Source organism: Acanthochromis polyacanthus, chromosome 12, assembly GCF_021347895.1.
Source record: "Acanthochromis polyacanthus isolate Apoly-LR-REF ecotype Palm Island chromosome 12, KAUST_Apoly_ChrSc, whole genome shotgun sequence".
In the NCBI taxonomy this organism is placed as follows: Eukaryota; Metazoa; Chordata; class Actinopteri; family Pomacentridae; genus Acanthochromis; species Acanthochromis polyacanthus.
The window spans coordinates 29058077-29081553 of NC_067124.1; the positions used below are offsets into that span (position 1 = coordinate 29058077).

Consider the following 23477-nt stretch of genomic DNA (forward strand, 5'->3'; position numbering starts at 1 on the left):
TCAACACAATGATTGCAGCATATCTCAAAAACAGTAAACAGAGGAGCAGTTGTTGGAAGATACATTCAGCATGGTGAAACAGTAAAAAAATTCAACTTTAGTTATTTTCTTTGTCTTTATAATTTCTGTCAGCCTAAGTGTGCTGTACTGCCCAGAACATGTTTTTGAGTTCTTTCTCCTATTCATGCTTGCTCTGTTTTCATAGGGGTGCAGGACTTTATATTGCAGTTCAAAATGAGCCCACAGTGAGGAAAAATGTGACGGAATTTTGAGGCTTAAAAAACCAAATCATTTTTAACAGGCAGCCGGGAGCTTTTTAGCTACTCAAACAGGAGGAAATAATGTGGATTAAATGTCAGTTAAAGGTTGTTTTATCAGTGTTACAGCATCTAAATGAGGTGTGAGTGAGGTTTCAGTAGTTTTTGGAGCTCTGAGGCAGAGAGAAGAGTGACGGCTTCATGTCAGTGTCGACTTTTAAAAGAAGACATTTGCATTTCCTAACCTCACTCACAAATTGGAAATATGGCCCACAAAATTTCACAGTGAGGGACTAATCTGCATCTGTTCTGTATAGAAGTCACCTGTGAATCAACAGAGCAGTCTGAAAAGGGGCCAAAAACTCAAGAATTTGTGTTTTGTACTTAAGATTATCCTTTATTACTCCCCACGTCAGGGGAAATTTCCAATGTTACAGCAGTAAACATCTTTCACAGCAGCATTAACCACATGTACAGTAATGATGATAATTCTAATATGTGCAAAATATACAAGAATGAAAATGAATAAATACAGTATAAGTGACATCAACATAAAGTGGCTTGTGGAATAAATGTAGGCGTAAAAGTGCAAAAAATGCCACAGTATGTAAACCTACATGAAAGCTTTCACCATAACCCGGCTGCTTCTGTCTTCATCCTGCTCAGAGGTGCTTCAACCAAACATTTTTAGAACTGGAAGTTTGTCTTTTGCTGCTACACACACACAAACAAAACTGCTAAAGTAAAAGGAGTAACCCAGTTACAGCCTAAAATGTTCATTTCATGTCAACAACTAAAGCTATGGGAGGTGATGAAACCACTACGAGAAACACTGAGGAGTGAAGTGAAAAATAGTGTTCAGAAATGGTGTGAAGGCAGCCAGGAGGCGGCCTAATCTGAACGCGCATCAGCAACCTTAACCACAGTTCTATTTAGTCGTTAGGATCGGGGTTGCAGGGGGAGAGAGAGGGGTGTCAGCCGAAGGTGGAGTCTAATTGAGATTTAAGTCTGTCTTCCTGTGTTGAGCACCTACAATGAGGCCTCAAAACTACCCCGAGATGCCACTTCTCATCCCACGCACTCGGGAGGGCAAACACCGGGCCTGTTGTTCAGTCTGCTGCTCGAATTAAGTGCGTCGATGCGATGCGACCGCCGCAGCCTAAGTGGGTGCAAGTGCGTGTTTGTTTAGAGGAGCCGAGCATTGTCTTCGGGCCTCGTACGTCAGTGCCGGGCTTTCTCAGTGGCCTACAGGAAACCTGGCCGCCATGTGCACAGGAACCTTTTGGCACAGGCCAAGGGAGAGGAAATGGCGGTGGAGGGGGGCACGCTGTGAAAATGTGGGTCATTTTAAAGCTGGAAAACAAGGAGGGGGGTCGGGTTCGCTGGACAGAAAGAGGAGCGCTGCCTTGATTGAAGTGCCGCCATTGCATTGTTGTTTTGTTTTGGCCTGTGTGTGCATGTGTTGTTGTTTTTTTAGCTCAATTGTTGCCTCCATGTCTTAATGCATGGCACACAGTTTGGCATTTCCTCAACGCTGCAGACGAACTGATAGAGAAGTCAGCAGTGTTTGGGATTTCAGAGACGCCCTTTTTTAGTTTTTTCTTAAGCAAACACAGCCAAGTAGTTTTAATAAAGCTGCATTTTTATTTCACTTCAAACTAGTGATACCTCATTCATGGGGCTCAAGATTTAAAGACACAAGGATTACATAGTGTGTTAACAATCTAAGTGTTTCAACATAAGACTCAAACTTAAAGCAGAACCAGAGATTTGTTTTTAATTCAGTGCTTTTTTCCTACTTGTGAAAGTTGCCTACATTACCCATGATGCAATCTGGCTTCTGTCAGAGGTCTGTGTGTTTTTCAGATGGTACAGCCCATACACTGGATATAAAAGATCAACTTGGCCTTTAGGTGTGAAAGATGAAGCCTGAAACCTGCATTCTTTCCAACAGCCAGCAGGGGCGGAGATTGTGATCGCAAAAAAAACCACAAAAAAGATTGTGTAGAAACCTAAGAGAAAGTAATCCTACTTCTCACTCGATGTGTTGACATAGTAAGCATTTTCCTCATGAGTTTATCGTCTCAGTCACAAGTTTAGCGTCTCCTTCAGTACAGGTTGTGTAATCTCTACATTGCAAAATGTTTTATTTCAACGAAAAAGGTGGTAAAATTTTGAGACTTTTACGTTTTTTTGACGGTTCTCTTGTGGAGCTACTCAACGGAGAAAGCCACCTGCATTTAACCGAATCCAAACTGCAATATTTTTTAACCGAATAGTTCTACAAAAAACAACTACAACTAAAAACAAAAGTAGACGGTGAGTGAGAGCCACTGACTGTATTTCAGTGTGGACAAACCTCCAGGACGTCACTTGGAGGGTTCAGGGCTCAGCTGTTTGCTGCTGATCAAGTTAATTGTGCAGAACTGTAAGCAGTAGTACAATTTTAACAGCTGACTTCTATAAAAGTTGGCGTACCATTGTCATGAACTGGTAGCCTAGCCACACTAGACCCAGCTCTTAAGACACAAGGGTCTAGAAACGCTCGACAGGGAGAGAAGCGGGCTAAAAGGTTGTCTATCAAATCCCTCTGCAGCAATTGGGTAGGTATACAACCAATCAGCGCAACGAATAGGCTGACGTAGTTCCTAGAACGCCAGATTGTGGCTAAGTCCTATTAGCTTCCCAACCAGCGGAGCCAACTGGTATATTAAGGATTTGCCATATCCCGTCGGCATAAGTCCAAATATGTCTTTCTTCTCAATGAAACACTTCAGTGCCGTCCTTTGTTTATCTTTCAAGTTGAATTTTAGCTTCAAATCTTTCAGGGCTGTGGCCAAAGTCGAGTCGAAAGATAACTGTTTATTGTGCGCCGGTTGTTTCTGTCAGAATCGTCGCGCCTCTGTCGTCACTTAGTTACGCCCGCCTTCTGACTCTACACTTCATGGTGATTCGTCCGGCCAGTTTTAGGAGCATCCAACCTCGAGCCTTATGGAGGGTAACTAGACTCACCCTGGCAGAGAATTAAATTTGTTGCCGTGGGTTGTCTAGCGCGGCTAGGCTAATGAACTGGTGTATCAAAACAAATTTTTGTCCCAAGCTGTAACTATGTTTATTTCTACTATAAAGTTGGATATTTTAACATGGAGGTCTATGAGGATTGGCTTGTTTTCAGAGCCTGCCTCTAGTGGACATTTAAGGAACTGCAGTTTTTGACACCTCCATGTTGTTTTTCTCTTTCGGAGGTTGATACTTGGTGTCTCTGTCTAATCTGGGAGAAAGTCCCTCCTCCCAGTCTACTTGTGACCTTATTTTTGCTGTTCTGAGGTGTAAAATGAGAGAATGACAAGTAAGACATTGACATAGGCAATTTTAAAAAAATGGCCAAAGAACGAAAGTAAAATACCTATAACAAAATGTGGTGTGACTTCAAACTATCCTCATGTTAAAATATAATTATAAAATTTAAGTGAAGTCAATGCAGAAGTGCCTGCATTCCTTCCAGCAGCCAGCAGGGGGGCAGCTGGTCTTGTTTAATAAAAAATCAGTCATACGGATGAGAAAGTTCCTGCTCAGTAAATGTTTTTCCTGAAATTAATTTATAGCCTTAATGGCTGGTTGGTCTCCTTCATTACAACATGGTGTTTAATTTTTAAATTGCATGTCTTATTTTCACAAAACGACTATAAAATTGTGAGATATTGATGTTTTACAAACCTTTCTTAGGACAAAAGGAATTTCAGCATCACCACTTATGTACCCTGAACCAAACCAGGATGTTTCCTAAACCTAACCATGCAAAAAAAAAAAAAAAACAACGCTGCTCACAATTTTACAGTCTTCATTGTGCAACTGATACATGTTTGCACTGTGGAACAATGTAGCTATAACACATTTGCTTATATTTACAGTAAAATATAAGTGAAGTTGATGCAAAAGTGCCTTAATCCTGCTTTCTCTCTAACAGCCAGCAGGGGGCGACTCCTCAGGTGGCAGAAACAGAAAATTAGCCTATTTCTTACTTGATTTGTTATCACAGCAAATGAAATTGTAGTGAGTTTATAGTCTCAATCGCTAGTTTAAAGTCTCCTTAAACATAGCATGGTGTTTATTTGATAAATTATCGTCATATTTAAAGGATAATAGATGATAAAGCGGTGTATGTTTTTGGGTGGGGCTTCCTTGAAAATGACAAGCCAGAAACTTGTGTAATTTATTTGCCTTCATGAAGTCAAAAAACTGATTATTCACTCTTCAACTTCTTTCTAAGACCTGTAAACACAAATCAGTGGAGTTCCCCTTTAAATGTGACATGCAAATGAGTGGAAACCTAAAACGTTTAGTTGCACCCGAAGGGATGAAATGAGGTATATTTTTAGAAGATGGCTGTCTGACGTTGCATGCCCAGTTAAAGCTGATTAGTGCTGATTATCAGGATCTGCATGTTGTCCCGCTCAGCCTTTCTTTCCCTTTTCCTCTTCAGCTGATTGCTTTGTTTTTCTCGCTTCGTCCTCTCGCACTCTGCAGAAGCCTTTTTTACGCTGTGCAGAAGTGAAACAGTCGGGATAAAACACGACAGCAAGCTCTCACGAGAACGCAGGACAGGGAGCAGCGAAACATTGCGGTTGAACTTGTTGTTTTGGTGCTCAACTCCCAAGCCGATATCATCGTGACTCGCTGCTGCACATTCACTCTTCAGCTCAGCGGGTTAGGCCAAGCTCCTGCACAAACTCCCGCTCTTTCTTTATCTGCTCTCTCGCTCTCTAAGCCTCCTCTGCACGCTGATACAAATATAATGTGGCCTGACCGCCGATGCCACAACTGACTTCCGCCCCAGTGTGTTTCAGCCTGTTGCTCAGTGACACAAAACAGCTTTTTAAAAACACGGCCTCGTTGAAGCCTCGATGTCCTACAATTCACTCCTGTTGAGCTCACGTTGATAGTAAACACTTTTCACTTTCTGTGGGGGCACGAACGCAAAGTCCTGCATGGAAACTTTTGACATGTCTTTCGCTCCTCGGCTCTGCAGGTTGCATCATGCCGTCTTGCCCAAACCAGCAGCTCAGAATGTGATCACAGGCTGCTCACCATGCGGATGTGCAAACTGCTTTATAAAGTAGCATTTTAGATTCACAGTTTAACCGCATTCAGCAATGTCTGACTTGCATTCCTTTATAGTGTAACCTAGACTCACTTTAGTATCAGTTTTGGTACACTAAAGAGAAATTAGCTGATATTTACATTTTAGAGCAACAGTTTCATAAAGATGCAATAATGTTGTATTATTATGATATTCAAAAACTAATATTTACTAGTGTTGTTCATGTTGGAATAAACTGAACTAATCGACACATTTTTAAAGGCTTTCACCTGTAAATTTCTACGTAATTTTAATTTTAATTTGACAGATTTTCTCTGTTTTGTTAAATTACTGTTAATAACTTGTATACTCACAGTAGGGGGGAAAGTATTTACATGTTCACCCTCAAAAAACCCCAAACTGTTTCAGCTTTCACTGCATATTTACACATTTTTTAATGTATTTAAATCGGCAAGGGAGTAATTGTTTTAGAAATATTTGCTGCTATTAAAAAGAAAAATAGATACTTTGGTACATTTTAGCTGTTGTTTTGCAGAGTTTCCTTTCTTTGTTAAATTATAGACAATATCTAGTTAAATAATATAAGTGGTTTTTTTTTTTACATGTTCACTGTTCAACAAGAAAATCAAAACTTTTTTTTAAAAAATCAGTAAAAACCTTTATTTTTGCACACAGTGAGTTAGTTCTACAATGTGTGGCCCAAAATTGCTTTTGTGTACTGTACTTAAATCAGATATCATTATTTTAGATATAGTTGTTTTTATTTTCACATTTTTCACAGTTTTTAAATGTCACAGTATTTTACACTCATTTTTAAATAGTTATTTAATCTGATGACGAAATTATAGAGAATATCTTCAATATTGTAAAGTTATTTGAACCAACCTGAATAAATCAAGTTGAAGTAAGTTCAGTCAACACAGATTATGTTGACTCAACACAAGTACATTAAGTGGGTCCAACAAAGTTGCTAAATGCTACAAGAAACATGTGAAAATATAAATTTAATTAAGTTTTAACAACAAGTAATTATTTTCTGCTATTCATTGGGCTTACAGTTATTTTAATGAATGGAATTAACAGAAGCAGCAACGGAAAGAAAACTTTTCAGTCAAGTAGAAATTCTTTACATGATTTTTTTAAATGTTCATTCAAAGAAGTATTTTTAAAATAATGTTACATTACATCCAGAATCCCTTAACATGAGGCCTAGTCTTGTTATGAAGTAAACATTTTGGATGTTGGAGCTGTTTTAAAGCTGAAATGCTCTCAGTTTGCAAGCTAAAGCATTTTTTACTGTTACACTATTCTTCCTCCGAATTTAGAGGAAAACTGAAATAATAGTAATCTGTATTTTCTTGGATTTGCTTATCTGGAGATGACTTTGGGAACCACATCCAGTAAACAGGATCTATAGTTGTTATGAACTGGTGTCCTCAGTTAAACATTTGGCCTGAAAGCCTGAAAAAATGTCTGTACATTCCACTGAAAACAAAATCCAAAGTGCAACTGCAACTCTAAACAATAATATTTGGGCTCAGTGTAAAAAAAAAAAAAAAAAAAAAAAACTAAAATAAAACTGTGTCAATCTTTTGAATTCTGAGAACTTCTAATGAAATTCTGTTCAACCAACAGTTAGTTTGGGGGATTAACTTTTCCTCTGAATGAGTTTTGAATTAAAGGTCTAAAAATTATCTGAAATTGTTCATGTTTATTAAGATCAAGGAGGAGACTTGAAATCCTGAAGTCACGGTCAAGAAATGAAGCTAATTTATTTAAATTAGCTCAGCTTAAGTTTAGTTTTAATTCAACTAATGCAGGAATGTGAGTTTACATTACACACAATGCAGTATTATTATTAAAAGTCCTCCTAGCAAAATATTGTTTGCAACTTAAAGGGTTTATGAAAATCAGTAAAATAGATTTTTAAATCTTGCATCTGTGTATTTAATGAAGTGGTGAGAATAGAAATTACTGTATAGAGTGAACAAATGTTTGTCTTTTAGTCCTTAAAAGCTGACAGATACAGAGATCTATAGTGGGTTGCTGAGGAAAGCAGAAAATAATTCTGCTACACAATTTTTTCTTGTGAATTAACATGAAAATGTGCACATCTCTGTCTCTGAAGAGCATTTAATGAAAACAGTGAAATAAAAATAAATTCTGGTTGCCACAGCAAGCAACAACACAACATTGTGTTTTTAAAGCAGAGGTAGAGAGCACTGCCCTAAGCTGGAACCACGGATGTGGTTAACAATATACGTCCCTGCATGAACCAGTTGCATGATTTACATCGAGCATCAGTTTTATATTTAGTCATTTTGCGGCAAACTTTCAGGCAGCAGATTGTCACCTCTTCATTTTGTGTCAGCTAGAAAAGCAGAGTTAAAGGTGTAGTACACTAAAATAAAGACAGAGACCAGTTGGGCCAGTTTAAATTTAAATTTGCTACAATTGGAAATCATTTGATTCCTGTCAGATGAACAGTTTTCATTACTGCAGCTTCATTTTAAGGAAACTCAACTCCAACATAAATATAAAATGTAAAATCTGATTCCTTCTTTGTTTTCTTGATATATTCTCAGATACCAGAAGCTCAGCACCATAAGAGCAGTAATTTTCACACCTTAACTGACAACAGAATACTAGTTTAAATGTAATCATGATTTAGTAGAACAGATCCACTAAAATGGACTGCACCAAAAGCTCAGTGAGAAGCACTTTGGCTTCATTTAGAGTCTGGCTGATAAATAAACTGAACTAATGGAGATTGATGTGGATTCAGACTGCAAACAGCAGCACATTTCCCTCAGGATTCATATCATAGGTTGTGAATTTTAATGGTTAGTGTATAACATGTGAAGGTTCTGCTGTTCACATTTGAGCTCAGCCTAAATCCTGACTGGTGTCTCTGCAGAAACAGGCCGCAGATGGAGTTGTGCAAAGCTCCTTGTGCTCTTCGTGTCTGAGGCAAGTGGCAGAAAGGAGAAGTAAAAGTTTAATGCAAGCTGATTTTGCAAAGGCCTGAGCAGCTGCACTTTCTGCTGCACAAACAACGATGTGGTTTTCACAGCTCGGCGCCCGGCAGCAGCACGCAGCGCCCCGCAGGCCCCCGGCTGCTCTCCTGCTGCCCTCGGCCTGTGAGAGGCCTCAGACGATGCAGAGCCTCAGTTTGTCCACTGCGTTTCTCTCTGGCGACCCTCTGCTGCCTTTTCTACTTTTTTTTTCGGGTCCAGGGAGGAAATGTGTGCGGAAAGTCTGAGGTCTGAGACAGGAAGCCTGCTGAGTTCAGATAACGACACCTGACGAGTGCTCCCGTTTGCAGCTATAAATTATTCTTAAAATAACCTCAAACACAATCTGCAGCGACAGAGAACAAGAGATTCTGGATATTAGGAATCCCAAAAACAGCAGCGTTCAGAACATGAAATCTGCCGTAATTCAAGTTTTCGTTTCAAGGCTTCCTTTGTTTTCTGCTCTGCTGCTTTAATTGGCCTCATTTTCATGTTCCAACGAAAATCAGAAACAATATTTAGCCTCCAAAATACCCCAGCTGTAGAAATGTTTGTTGGGAACAAAACAAGAAATTAGTGAATTATTAGTTCCTCAATCCTCACAGCCTCTTTCTCCAAATGTCTTTTCTTCTAGTTTTGCAAAAGGCCGAATAAGGCAGAAGTTTGGTTAAAATAAACACAGACAAACCCGTTTTCATAATCAGCTTTTTAACACATTTAAAACATCAATGCTCATTTTTTGCGTCGAATTTGAGTTGCTTTCACGGAAAAGCTGCATTAAAACAGATTCTATCGCAGAATTTTACTTTACTTATTAAAGCCTATAGGCCCAGTGCTGCATTCAGGTTCGTTTAGATTTAAAAAAAAACAAAACGATACAGGTGTGAACTTATAAGAATAATCGAATTAAAATGTTTGCTTTCTGCCTTCGTTGCGCAACGATCCGTTTTCAGTGTAAATTTCGTTAAAAGTTTTCTCAGACGTGGAGCCCGGAGGCCTCCAAACCGCCTCTCTGATCACATGCGGACTCTAAAGCAGGTCTGTGTAGGTCAGGAGAACATCGGCAGGTGAAGCTGTAAACTGAGTGAAATGTGAAATACCAGTCATCTGAAGGTCCTCCTGCTCCGGTTTGATCCGCGGCGCCTTCAGGGACACCTGCCCAGAAGCGCTGCATCCCTGCGTTAACTGACTCTTCCGTAAAGAAACAAAGGGTTTGTCAGCCCGCTGAAATGTGCAGCAGTTTCACTCTTCGTGCCTTATTTTTGTTCGCGGTTCCGTGGATTGTGCGGGACGATTGAACGCAGCAATTAGGTGGAAGAAGAAAAAAAAAAACACCTCAAAACGTTTAGAAACGCGCTTTTACGCGCAGCTTTTAACCGGCCACCAATTTTTATCTGAGTGTAAAGATGTAGTGGTTAGTTGTGTTATTATAGAGCCGACATACAACCACGAACGGGAAGGAAGAGGAAATTTTGTACAAGAAGGAAAGAGTGGGGAGCTCGCATCACCGCCTCGCCTCTCTCACTCCGCAGACTCTGGTGTGGGTGGCCGCCTGTCAGCTCCACCAGCGGCGTCAAAAACAAACCAGACACTTACCTTTATCGTACAGTCCATCGCAGCAGCCTCGCACTCTTTGTCATTTAGTCGCTTTGGGAATCTAACTGCTAATTTAGCCTCTAACCTCACTTCAATTCATGCACGGCTGCATTGGCTCTATGGCACAAACCATTGCAGTTTTTTTGCGCACAGACCATAACCGGATGACAATTTTCTCTCTCTCTCTCTCTCTCTCTCTCTCTCTCTCTCTCTCTCTCTCTCTCTCTCTCTCTCTCGCCCTCTAAATTGGGAAGTGAAGTCACTCATGAAACCAGCACCTCCTGCTCAGCAGAGCTCCGTTAGGTTCACAACGAGTCAGAGCAGATGGAGCTGAAAAACAAGATTTCAAGTAAAAATTCGTAAAAAAAAAAAAAAAAACAAAAAAAAAACCGCGTGGGTAAAAACGCAGCGTCTGCAGAAATGTTTGTTAAAAAAGTCTTCATAGAATCTGCCTTTGTGCCTCTCGGATGTCTCTGAGTTGTTAGCAAGTTCGTCAAATAGTCATTTTCCCTCTAAACTTTTCATGAAATGATCCAATACGTCAGCAAAAATCTAAATTTGTGGCTCACAACTTCACTTTTTATCTACTGTCCGTGTATATAAACTTATAAAGTAAGGTTCTTAGCGTTTTGTAGAAATATATGGAAATAATTTGCATAAAATAGATTTGAAACATTTACAGAATCAGCATCTGGGCCTTTTGAGACCTGAATAATAAGCATTTAAACAGCCAGACATGTTCAGTCAAAAACAAGTCTGTAGCCAGAACCACAGTTCAGATGTGCAACAATCATGTGCATTAGTTTGTATAAACAACTGTGGAAAAACTTGAAAATTACGCTTCTTTGCATTTTGTAACAATGCATAAAAATGGTGTGCATAAAACCACAGCATCTGTTGAATTACCGTTTGTGTTAAAAAAAAACAAAAAAAAAAGCCAAAATCTGGAGTATGCACACCTGAACAGCCAGACCCCACACTGACATCTAATAAGGTGGTTTCCAACCTTTGTGGCTTCTTACAAACAGCAGTGTGTTAGTTTTTCCCTCTCTAAATCTATTTAGTGTCCTCAAAAGTTCAAGTAATCCAATATCTCAGCAAAAGTTAGGAAAACTGAAAGCAGAGTTTTGTGCGAAAAACTTTCCTTCTTTTGTCTCTCATGAGTCGTGTTTGGAGCCTCACAGTATCAACTTAAAACACAAGCTCATAGCATTTTGTACAAATATGTTCAGAAGAAGCATCTGTGGAAATGATTCTGAGCTGCTATTTGGGGAAAAAATGCTAAGCTGTACATAATCGGCTGCAGAGACATGAGTATGGACCTATAACAGGCACCACTACACTTACAAGGAATAGTAATAACTTTTTAGTGTGGCTTTTTAGGATGTTCAGGCTAAAAAAGCATTCAGAACAGCCTAGAGTCGATTCAAAATAAGACTGCAACTAACAGTAATTTTATTGTCCGTTATTTTCTGCAGTATTCAATTAATTGTTGGATTCAAAAAATGTTACTGTTGGACGAGGCAAGAAAATAGAAAATATTAAGAATATAATAAGCTACAATCAGATCATTTAAACTTTTGAAAAGAAAAAAAAACACTCAAACTGAAGAATCAGGTATAAAATCAGTTGATTATTGAAATTTCTGGCCCATTTCACTCTCCAGGAGGCCGGAAAACTCCTGATTGGACGGATAAGCATCAAGTGATGGAAAGTAACTGAGTACATTTCCTCAAATACAGTTTGGCTATTTCTTTTGTCCTTCTCCTCTGCTGAACTTCAGAGTGAAATACTTTCTGCTCCTGTACATTTATCAGACAGCAGTTTCTAAAGATGCACACGCTGCACAAAGGGTTACAAAAATAAACAAGTTTCTCAAATGTAACACATAGTTAATAGAAATTTAACAACTAAAATGAAACTGTTCAACTGTTTATTGTTGGTAATACAATGATGGCAGATATAATAATATACCAGTCAGGACTTTACATGCTTTGACTGCATTTTGCTTCTTTACTACATTGGTGTATTTTTCTCAAGTAAAAGATCTGGACACTTCCTCCACCACTTAAAGCACCTAATAACCATAAATCTGTATTTTTAGGAGCCTGTAGGCTTTACTCTTCACTGAGTCTGCAGATTCTTGGTGTGGGCTGTGTTTGTTTGTTTCCCGGTGATTTAAGTTAATTTAATAATATAAAACTGTACAGTATCCATATTTAACCTGTGTGGTCTAAGGTGTTGGGCTCAGGTTTTTCCAGCATTGTTCAGATTTACTGATGTAGCAACTCGCTGCACAAGTTGTATTTATTAGACATTATGGAAAAGTTCTGATGCAGACTGTCAAGATTTTGGAGGTTCTTTCATGGAAAACCATCAAAACCCTCACGTGGTTTATGCTTCAACTTGGAGATGGCAGGTAAGTTTATTTTACATTAAAATGAACAAACAGAACTGCATGTGGTGGCTGTTGGTCCCGTGACGGAGTGCATCAGTGCAATTAATAGAATGTATTTTTTTTGGATTCCTGTTTTACCCAGCTCCAGTGTTTGAGTCCATTCTCACTTGAGAATTCTGCTGAAAAATAAATCCGTTTCATCTGTAGAATAACTCTAAAAAGATCAGACTTTCTGATCTTGTCTATGGAGAGAGAAGTAGTTGTTAATACAGCAAGTATTTTTGATCTATTAAGCTAAATTTGTGGGTTTTCTAACATGGACTTCTTTCTTCTTGATGAGGTTTAAATGAAGACTTTGGGGAGTCCAACCTAAAACCTTAATTCTAGCCTCATTTAGCTGTGTCTTTACTGTGTGTGTTTGGGTTCATTGTCTCAGTAAAACACCTAACTACATCCAAGATTCAACCTTCTGGCTGATGATTTTAAGTTTTCATAAAGAATGTGGAGGTAAACCTCTTTCTTCATTTTTCCATTTCCTTAGTGTAAAGCACCAAAACAGTCCCAGAGCATGATACTGCCACCACCATGCTTGACGGTAGGTTTGGTGTTGTTGGGGTTGAAGGCCACAGCTTCCCTCTTCCAAACATGTTTTAGCAACTTTTTTTGCTTCATCTGACCACCCAACTTTCCTCCAGAAGGCCTTTTCTTTGTCCTTGTGATGAATAAACTTCAGTGGAGCCTTACAGTGAGGTGCTGCTTCTAGAGGAAGAGCTTCCTTCTTCCATGGCAGCCTCTCTGACCAGTGTGGACTTCTAATTCATTGTAAACCTGCTCTTTGGTGATTGGTGGTTGAGTCTTGACCATCCTGAGCAATTGTCTCTCAGCAGCAGGTGATGGTTTGTGTTTTCTTCCTGATCATGACAGTGACTCAGCTGTACCATGCACTTTATTCTTAGAAACAATTGTTTGCACTGATGATTCTGGGATCTGAAGCGTCTTTAAAATAGCTCCAAGGGATTTTTCAGGCTTTTCCAAGTCAGTATTTTGTCTCTTCAGATCTTTGCTGAGCTCCTCAGACTCTTCTATTGTCGTGTTTGTGTCTAATTAGTGTATCAGATGGGCATTAATGAAATTTACCCAGAGGAGTCAGCAGCTGTAGTCAACTGTAATCACTCAACAGAAGCAAAAATTAGTTTAACACAACTTTTTACTTCACTAAAACTGATCATTCAAATTGCTGTATGTTTATTTTTGATACATTTTCACAGGAAATTTATGGAAGAGCTGAAATGCATGATTCTATACACGTGTTTCAATGATTTCATGGCAGACAAAAGAAAAAGAACTCTTCGGGTTGTGTGCTTATTGAGCTTTATTTTCTTTATTAGGTGAATTCCAGCACTGCATGAATGAAACAGCAGGTCAGTGGAACACACGGTGATAAACGGTGTGATGTGAAGCTTGTAAAGGCTTCTAAGTTCTGCTGGTTCTTCTCCCAGGTCGTGTAGTTTGTGTGTCTGCTTGTTGTGTAACTTTATCCCGGTGCGTCCTGAGCTGGAGCTCCCAATCACGACTCCAGCTCCGCGCACGATCTCTTTTCCAGATGGTGTGTGTGTGTGTGTGTGTGTGTGTGTGTGTGTGTGTGTGTGTGTGTGTGTGTGTGTGTTTGTTTACACAGGGTCCTGGGCTCGGCCTTATCTGCTGCAGACACTCACGCCGTGATTTCGGACTTTCTTCAGCGAGCACTTGTGTGTTTTTTTACGATCCATTGTTTAGTCGAATGGTTTCTAAAGATACAGAGATTTTTTTTTCTTCCTCCCACCTCATTAAAAAGCGACTGGCAGCAGCTCTGATTTCAAAAAGGCTGCACTACATCCCCACCCAAACTTTGTTTAGTCCCGCCTGTCACACAATCAGCCCTGAAATATGTGGAGGAGAAAACACGCTGCTGGTTGTTGAAGCTTCTTCAGCCGCATCACCATAAATCCTGCTGCTGCGTCGTGTCCAGCTCGGGAAGCGCGTTTATTGTGTTGCAGTGCATTCCTTTATGAGAAATGCTGCCTGCAGGGCTCCAAATCATCATCACTTAGTCTGGTTAATCATTCAGTTTGTCTAAAAGGTCAGACTGATGAGAAATATCCAGACATGAACCAAAAACCAAGGAATGGCGACAATCTGGTGGCAAGGATGCCCGAAAAATACCTTTTGAAGAAGCAGTTTTAGTTGTTCTAAAACTGTACAAATATTTTAAATAAAGGTATTTACAGCTGATTTAAATGCAGTAAAACACTGAGGGGGAAAAAAGAAAAGCTATTTGAAAACCCCCCCTCAAATCCATATTTTTCCGTGTTCTATCATGCATATTTTATATTTATTATTTAGTTTTATTCCTTTAATTATTAAGAACTATTTACTCATATTTATTTATATTAATTTTACAATTTATTTAGTTTATTTTCTGTAATTTAACGCAGGTTAAACAGGTCAGATCTGTGAAATAACAGTACAATAATAAACAAATATGAAGATATGTTCATATATATATATATATATATATATATATATATATATATATATTGCTGTTATTTATGTAACTAATTATTAGTTAACAAAACTGAACATTTGCAAATTATAGTTTAAAATGGCTATTTACCATTTTCAGTCCTTAGTATGCTTTTTGAATGGAAAATAACTGTTAAAATATTTTTCAATCTAGTAACAAAAGTGTACTTTTACTGTAAAAGATCAGTACAATATTTGTCACAATACAGATTTTTTTTAAAGCTGAATTTTAAAATCTTGCAGTCATGTTTTTGATGAGGTGATCTGAACACCTTCCTTGAATTCCTTTTCAGAGTGAACCCATTTTTGGCTTCTTTAAGGTTTATTAAAACAGTTTGATCAATGAGCACCACTAGAATTATTATTTCTGCTCCACAATAATCTGGGCTATAAATACAGACCATTTACCATTTACCATTTTGGGCTCTTTTTATTCAAATCTTTGCTTTTGTTGTTGTGAATTAATGCAAAATTTCACACATCTGATTCTTAAAGGGTATTTAATTAAAACCACAGTAAAAACAAATGGATTCTGCTCGTCACAGCAAGAAAAAAGGCTTAAATTAGTTTGTTTTATTGCGACCATGCATTCAGTTATGTGCTGGGACTGTAGTGTAATCCCATAAAACCTGCTGCATCTGTAATAAATTTAATCAAAACTTCTTCTTCTGTTAATCCTACAATCTACTAAATCTACTCCTAAACTGACAAAAGGTTTAATATGCAAGATTTTGTTTTCTACATCATGTCCATTTTTGTCTCTTTTTTTCTAAATTCGGCCTCCTGGGGGTGATGACAAACTGTGAAACTAATCGCACATTTCTTTATTGTTTGACCTCCTTCTGAAATATTTCCACAGTTCAGGCGTGTTTCTCAGCCTTCAGGTGTGTGTGAGGCTCTTTATGAATGGGTGTTTGGTCGCTGAGGGGGAGGAAGAGGGAGGAGAGGGGGAGGAGGAGGACTGGGTCACGACGCGCCGCTGCGGCTGCGCGCTCCGCCCTCCGCCGCGCCTTATAACGGCGACGGGCCGACCGGAGACTCTGTCCAACTGTACGGGAGCCGGTAAAAACGCCGTGAATCTGGGGACGAGTCATGTACTGGGACACCTTCATCAAACCTGCTGACACAAACACAGACAGCGCGGAGTCCAAGATAAAGGTTTGTTGTTGCTTTTTTTTTTTCATTTTTCACTAATTTTGTGTAAAAAATACGCACAGAAAACAGTTTCAACATCCAGTTTGCAGCCTGAAAGTGAAAACAATGGCTTCACATGAGCGAGGTTTCCTACTTTTCTCTACTTTGTTACAAGTGATCAGTTAAATAGGTCACTATAAGTTGCTCCACGACTACATTTGGCAGGAGTTCACAGTATTTTTTCTGTGTTGCTGCTGTAATTTACTGTATCATTCATCTGCTCTGGAGAATGAGTTTGACTGTTTATTACAAACTGCATTTATTTGGTGTTGTCACTGTGATCCATGCTGACTTTACCTGGAGCGTTTTGGTCAGGAAACGTTCTCTGAATGTTCCCTGAAGGTTAGCTGTTTGCTGAGAGCTGTCTTTAATCATTATGTTGCAGATTTGGCATGTTTTTTAAGAAGCACATATCACTAAATCACATAAAAGCATAAAGAAAAGGGCATTTTTATGAACAGGGAACATTTATTTGAAAAAGGCCTGAGGTGTGACAGTATTTAACTGTTATTTCAGAGGGGAAACTGTTAGAATTAGTGTTTTGACATCCATTTCTTTGTGTTTGACCACAGATGGAGGTTTGTCAGACTGGATACTACACTGAAGACTTCAGGACGCAGGAGGTTCCAGCCGGATTCGACTTTGCATCTTATGGTGAGTTTCTGATTGAAGCTCCCAAACTGTGGGGGGATAGATCTGTTTCCTCTGAACCCGAATGGGACGAAGGACGGAGGAAGCATTTTCGCCCACAGTGTCATCACATCTGTCAGAGCTGCTCTCAGCGAGGCCTTGACACCAGAGGGGCTGATTCAGGATAACGCCGGAGGATCCAGGGTGGCCGCTCTCCCCTCCGTCTTCCCTAATCCTTTCCTCCAGATTTCCTCCTTCAACAGATTTAGAGACCCCCCTCCCCATCCCTCCATCACCGGCGTTTCCTCCTCACTCTTCCTCCTCCTCCCTCCCATGTTTCCTCCCGTCCGAGCTGAAAAAACCTGGGGTGTCTCAGTCCACAAGAGAACCAGAGTTTTCCTCTTTGTGGCTTTTAGTGCAGAGCTGAGCTTTCATTGGCCATTTTTCAGCAGCTAAGCAGTGTAATTGCTTTGATAATTCCAGAAAAAACATAAAAAGTATTTATATTGACTCCAAACGAAACCCCAAACTGTAAATAATGTCCACAACAAAAAGTGTTTTGCTCTTTCACAATGTTTAAACACAAAAATAGACTGTTTTTGGCTTTACTGAACAAAAACATTACTGTTTAACATGTTTACTGTCATTTGAAAGAAAAGGAAATTTGTGAATAACTTTAAAAAGCAAATGTATATTCCAGATTTTCCCTGTTATGTTGAATTACAGATGAAGTTACAAATTTCCACTTTGATGAAAAACATTCTGTGAAGTATTGTCTGTAATTTGACAAAATTGTGAAAATCTGCAAAATAATAGTTTACAGAAAGACTTGCAGAATATCTTCATACTTTAACAAGATTACAAAAATGACAAAAGACACTAAAAATGGATTTATGCGTTAATGTAAAAACAGGAATTTACTGTTGCAGTAACTCTAAACACCAACCACTGAGCTGACACGAGCTACGATAGAAAGAAAGAAAAAGAAAGAATATATGTGCATAAAAGTTACTGCACTAGATTAGAAGTAGTGATAGAATAAAAAACAAGATTCTTATCAAGATGTAATTCTCACAGTTGAGCCCTAAAAAAGTTCAGTCTCCTCTCCTACCACTAGGGGGAGTCATTGCTCAGAAGAATCCTTTTCCCAGCTGTTGTCAGACATCTGTTCCAACATTTTATACTCACATTTTGGTTGTAAAAGAAACAAATCATGGCGATGTAAATTCATTGTGTTTGTGCAGTAAAGCATCAGTGATTAATCATTAGTTCAGCTGCCAATAATTTTGCTCATCAATGTGACTAATTATTCAAGAAAACTAGATTTCTGTAGACTGACAATGAAAACAGTCATTAGTTGCAGCCTGACTATGCAGAGCCTCAGATGAACACCTATAGTGAACATAGTTCCTCATTACAGCTGAAAGGTGGTGCATCTTTGACCGAGATAATTAAAGTCAATGTGTTTGAAGTCCTTACAAGTGTATTTCCATCCTGCAATGCAAAATTCCTTAATTCCTGTTAACTCGGTGGGATGAGTCCATTGGTTTAATGTGATCCTGAGCTGTGCCTCTGTCCTGCTTCACTTCACTCTGACTCCATCTGCATTATGTTTAACCTCCAGACTATCCTGGTGAAGACCTGTCTTTTCTGTTAGACAGTAAAGCGCCCGGACAGCAGCAGTTTGTGGCAGAAAGCAGCTACCCGGAGCCACCTAAAGCTTCACACTCGTACGACACCAAAGGTAAAATATATTCCTGCTGCTTTTGAGACTCGTGTGTGTGGTTTGATTTTCTGATTTGTCTCATAGTTTTTGCTCTTTTGTCCTCAGTGAACTCGGGCGATGCTGCTCTGGTCAACCTGGACTCGTACCAGGACTTCAACTGGTGGGCGTCGTATCCACACGGTGCGTCTCCGACTGAACCACGCTGCACATTTAGCAAACATCAGCAAACAGGGTATTATTGTTAAAGAAAAAAGTGAAAATCTGGGTCAGAAAAGGTGTCACAAAAAAGTAAAACATTACGGAATACTGTCACGTTCAAAAAGTGGTGAAAACAACAGCAAATATCTGTAAAATAAAGATATTCTAGCTCCTTTAGACACAGTAAAAGTGTAATTTTACAGTCACACACTGCAAAGCAACAAATTTAAAAGAAAAGAAAACACCTATTGTAGAGACTAAATTACATTTATTTGGGCAATCCTCCTCTGTTACTTCTTTCAAAGCATTTTTTGTTTTTAATTACACTGCAAAAAAAAAATCCCATTTGAAAAATCAAGGTATGCTTAAGTGAAATATGTATTATAGGGCTAGTTTTATTCTAGCATTACATTTTACGTGAATTACACTGAAAAAAATACTGTTTAGTAGTTTTTAGATTACATTTTTTAAAAGCTTTTTGGTAAATTGCAGAAACCTACTTATACAAATCATCAAAAAAGTATTAATTTACACATTGCAAATGTGGAAAAAAGAGGTCAAAACTATACATAACACCCACATCAAAAATCTGTAATTTTATAAATTTTAATTTATTCTTTTATAATTTATATATTACATTATACTCTTTTTTTCTGTATTAAAACCAACAAAAAAATCTATTTTTACAGGTATTTGAAATGAAAAATGTTGTATATTAATGTTTGTTTAAATGGTTAAAAAATTAAAATAATAAAATAAAAACTTGAAGTGCTATTATACAGATTTGCCCCGTTGTGCTAATTAGTTGGCTCGTAAAATCACAGAAAAAGTGTTAATTTGCACATTGACTGTAAAATAATCTAATAAAATCCTGTCAAGAACTGTAAAAATGTCCAAATTAAATTATTTCTTTTTACAGTGCATGGTGACGCCATAATACTTTGATCACCAACTAGTTTTAATGAAATCAAGAGTTAGTGTAAATAAATGTAGATACTTCACACCTGGAGGTTGAAGGAGATTTCTGTTTGTTCCTGACTTTGGTTCTGGTTCACAGACGGTCTGACAGTGGACCAGACCGGATACCAGGATTCTCCACAGACCTACCAGAACCTGGTGCCTCAGAACGGCCAGTTCAGCCCGGCCGTGGAGGGCAGCAGCAGCAACTTCCTGCCCGGGAAAGCTTCCAACACTTTACAAAGTGAGACACGTCGCCTGCAGATTCAAATAAAACCTGATTCTGCAGTTCAGGGTTTAATTCCTTCTGCTTCTTGCAGGTGAGACGGATCAGAACTACTACGACTCAGATGGACCCAGACAGTCCTTCTGGTCTGAGTACTCGTCTCCCAGCTTCACTGCCCCACAACCACACCCGGCCATGGCCTCCTGTCCATCCAACCCTCAGTCCTCAGAGCAGTACTGCCCCCGTGTGGTCAAACGAAAAAGCACGGCCCCCCAGAGGCCTGACAGGGAGGGTCCGATGACGGGAATGTCAGCTTATCCCGGTTAGACTTGGTCATCTCATCTCTTCCGTCTGTCTACAGAATTAAATAATGTTTAATAACAGTGCAATATAATACTAATGGTGAATTTCTGAATATGTCTACCACCAATAGATCGCCACATTGTAACAAAAAATAAAAATAAATCATCAGAATGTTTGTTCGTGGTTCAGGTTCTGGTCCAATCCAGTTGTGGCAGTTTTTGCTGGAGCTTCTTCTGGACTCTGCCTGTCGGACTTTCATTTCGTGGACGGGAGACGGCTGGGAATTCAAGATGTCTGACCCCACAGAGGTGAGGAAGAGTCCTGTTGTACAGCGATAATGCAAAGCTGTTATTCTCAGGTGTTTTCCATCAGTATTTCCATGGTAACTTTTTCCATGTATTTTACGACAATTTTCATTAAACATCATAAATCAGTTTTATTATAAATAGTGGTGAGCTTTTTTCTTTTCATTCCAATGTTTGACTGTAAAATGTAACAATTTTAACCATTTTTAAACCAACCAAAAATGCTGTCATATTATGGATATGACAACATTTTGACACAAATATGTATGTTAAAATTTTACCTGTTTTGATAAATTACAGATAATATCTTGTACAATCACAGACAAAAAAGTAATATTTAAGACATAAAAAACAGAACAAAATAAGCAAAAACAGGCCATGACTACAATTAATGTAAACTTTTAATGTTAAAAATAATAATTTGCTCTTTAATCAGCTAAAATATCATTCATTTACAGACTTTTACTGTTATTTTTTTCCAGTATTCCAACATGCTTTATCATATTTTTTTCCAAATTTTAAGTTGGTTTGTTTTTTTCTACTGAATCTACAGTCTTTTGAAAAGGTAAACACAGTAAAGTTCAACTCTTGGTGGTTTCTGTTGGTCCCACAGGTGGCCAAACGTTGGGGTCAGTGCAAGAACAAACCCAAGATGAACTACGAGAAGCTGAGCCGCGGCCTGCGTTACTACTACCACAAGAACATCATCCACAAGACGGCGGGCAAACGCTACGTCTACCGCTTCGTCTGCGACGTGCAGGGCATGCTGGGGAAGACGGCGCAGGAGGTCCTGAGCAGTCTGAACGTTTTGCCCTCAAACGTGGAGGCCTGGCAGCGGCCGGTAGCGTCCGAACAGAGCAGCGAAACGTGGCCGTCGCAGTAGGGAAGAGCCCCAGAGAAGTGAGCCAAGAAAGCGAACACTGCTGCTCAGGGGCATTTTGACACAAGCTGCATTTCAGGGCAAATAATAAATTCAACAAGCAGTCAGTCCCTGTTAGCTCTTCAGTGACAGGTGATGCTAAATGAAGGTCCTACCAAAGCAACAGCTCCTAAACCTCAGGGCTACATCAGCAGCCGCTGGCATTTTAAAGCAATATGGATTAATATTTTATGCAGTGTGTTTGTAAGAAAGAATACATTTGTACATCCTGTTTATATGGACCCTGTGCAGAGTTTTTTGCATTTGTATTTTTTTTTTATATGCAAAACTCATGTCTACCTCTGTTTTCTGACGACCTGATGTCCTTCAGGCACTCACTGTGAAGCTTTTGGTGATGTGTGATGATTGTGTCATGTAAATAAACTGTATATACACATACATCAAAGTGCGTAGATGAAATCTTAACAAAGGTGTTTGTTTTTATTGTTACTAGTATTATTAATAATACTAGTAACAATAATTTATGACATTTAAACAGTGCATGGTGAATATTCAGAATGCTTCTTGTTACAGATTGATATAAACAAAACACCTCAGTGTAAAAAAAAAACTTAAACAGGAATATTTTTCATAATTTGCTATTGTTAGGTGTTCACTGTTTGATTAAAATGCTCATCCTAACTAGTAAATTCACATTAAAAGGTAAAAATTTACACGCTAGTCATTAAAAGGTCAAAACTGTAAATAATGTCCAAATCAAATTACAAATTTACAAGTTAGAAATTGCAATTAATGAAAAACACTGATTTCTTATGTTTTCATGAACTATTTTTCCTTTTACGTTTGCGTGTGATATTTGGCTATTCTTTAAACTGTATTTTAATCATCAAAATGTACCATTGTTTTAAAGATATTTTGCCAAAATTTAAGGATTGAAAAACAAAAGCACAGGCCAAAATTGTAAATATCTTTTTTTAACAAATAGTAATGTATTACTTTTGATTGCAAAATTAGTTTTTATTGCATTTAAATTTGCAAAACAACAAAAAAGGATTAAATGCATTTTCCATTATTAAGTATGTTTATTGCTTGTTCGAAAGGAAGAACATTTTTAAACCAACATTCAAAAAAGGTTCTTCAGATGATCTTTATAAAATGTTCTTGTCATGTGACTTATTAGATTTTCTGCCTGCAGTGTTCTCAGGATGTTTTCGGGTCGCAGTGGAAGGAAAACATACTTGAATCTGTAAAACATTTCCACAAAGAAAACACATGAAGGATGTTCTCAGTGCAACATTCAGAAAACACTACCAAGACCTCAGAGGACACAATGTGCTTTTTAACATGTTGTTGTAACTCCATCTAATTCACCAGGTCATGCGAAAACCACTGCTCCTAGAAGTGTGGTCCCAGGTGTGTCGTCCTAAAGATGTGGTTCTAGAACTGTGGTCCTATAGATGTGGTTCTGGAATTGTTTTCCTAAAGATGTGGTTCTGGAACTGTGGTCCTAAAGATGTGGTTCTGGAACTGTTTTCCTAAAGATGTGGTTCTAGAACTGTTTTCCGAGAGATGTGGTTCTGGAACGGTTTTCCTAGAGATGTGGTTCTGGAACTGTTTTCCGAGAGATGTGGTTCTGGAACGGTTTTCCTAGAGGTGTGGTTCTAGAACTGTTTTCCTAAAGATGTGGTTCTGGAACTGTGGTCCTACAGATGTGGTTCTAGAACTGTGGTCCTATAGATGTGGTTCTGGAACTGTGGTGATGTGGTTCTGGAGCTTTTTTCCTAGAGATGTGGTTCTGGAACTGTAGTCCTAGATGTGTTATCCAAGTGTGGTTCTGGATGTGTTGTGATAGAGGTGTGGTCTTGAAACTGTGGTACTAGAAGTGTGGTACTGAAAGTACACCCACTGGGTCTGCAGATTCTCCTACTCAAATATTCAGCTAGATCACATGTTTCTGACCTGCCGGTGCAGTGAAGCCTCTTAATGACTGCATTGAAAACCGCATCCGAATAAATGAATATACAGTATTTATGCATATCTTCCATCCATATTTTTTTATTTTTGCTTCCCTGTGCTTTTGTTCCATCTGTACCTATTTCTCGTTCTGCTGTTATTCTGTGCTGTTGCACT

The 23477-nt window shown here is 38.7% G+C and overlaps 2 protein-coding genes across 5 annotated transcripts in view; one reads left to right on the forward strand and one right to left on the reverse strand.

Moving 5' to 3' along the window:
- The window catches only part of fli1rs (Fli-1 proto-oncogene, ETS transcription factor-related sequence), a 38782-nt gene extending 28622 nt beyond the window's left edge, over positions 1-10160 (reverse strand). For 2 of the 3 annotated variants that reach the window (XM_022218874.2, XM_022218872.2), the window contains exon 1: positions 9969-10160. In XM_022218874.2, coding sequence (XP_022074566.1) covers positions 9969-9986 — 18 coding nt within the window. In that variant the 5' untranslated portion in view covers positions 9987-10160. Of the gene's footprint in view, positions 1-9472; positions 9739-9968 lie in introns of those variants that run through there. The other variant, XM_022218873.2, reaches the window with a different exon arrangement.
- Positions 10161-14965: 4805 nt separating this feature from the next.
- Positions 14966-21785, forward strand: etsrp (ETS1-related protein). 2 transcript variants are annotated; one of them, XM_022218880.2, is made up of 8 exons: positions 14966-16086; positions 16695-16776; positions 18410-18496; positions 18584-18658; positions 19734-19877; positions 19954-20181; positions 20352-20470; positions 21081-21785. In XM_022218880.2, the coding sequence occupies exons 1-8, from the start codon at positions 16021-16023 to the stop codon at positions 21348-21350; spliced, it is 1071 nt and encodes a 356-aa protein (XP_022074572.1). In that variant the 5' UTR covers positions 14966-16020; the 3' UTR covers positions 21351-21785. The 2 variants fall into 2 exon arrangements, with proteins under 2 accessions (XP_022074572.1, XP_022074571.1); XM_022218879.2 differs by having other exon boundaries at positions 14968-16086; positions 18377-18496.
- Positions 21786-23477: the final 1692 nt, after the last annotated feature.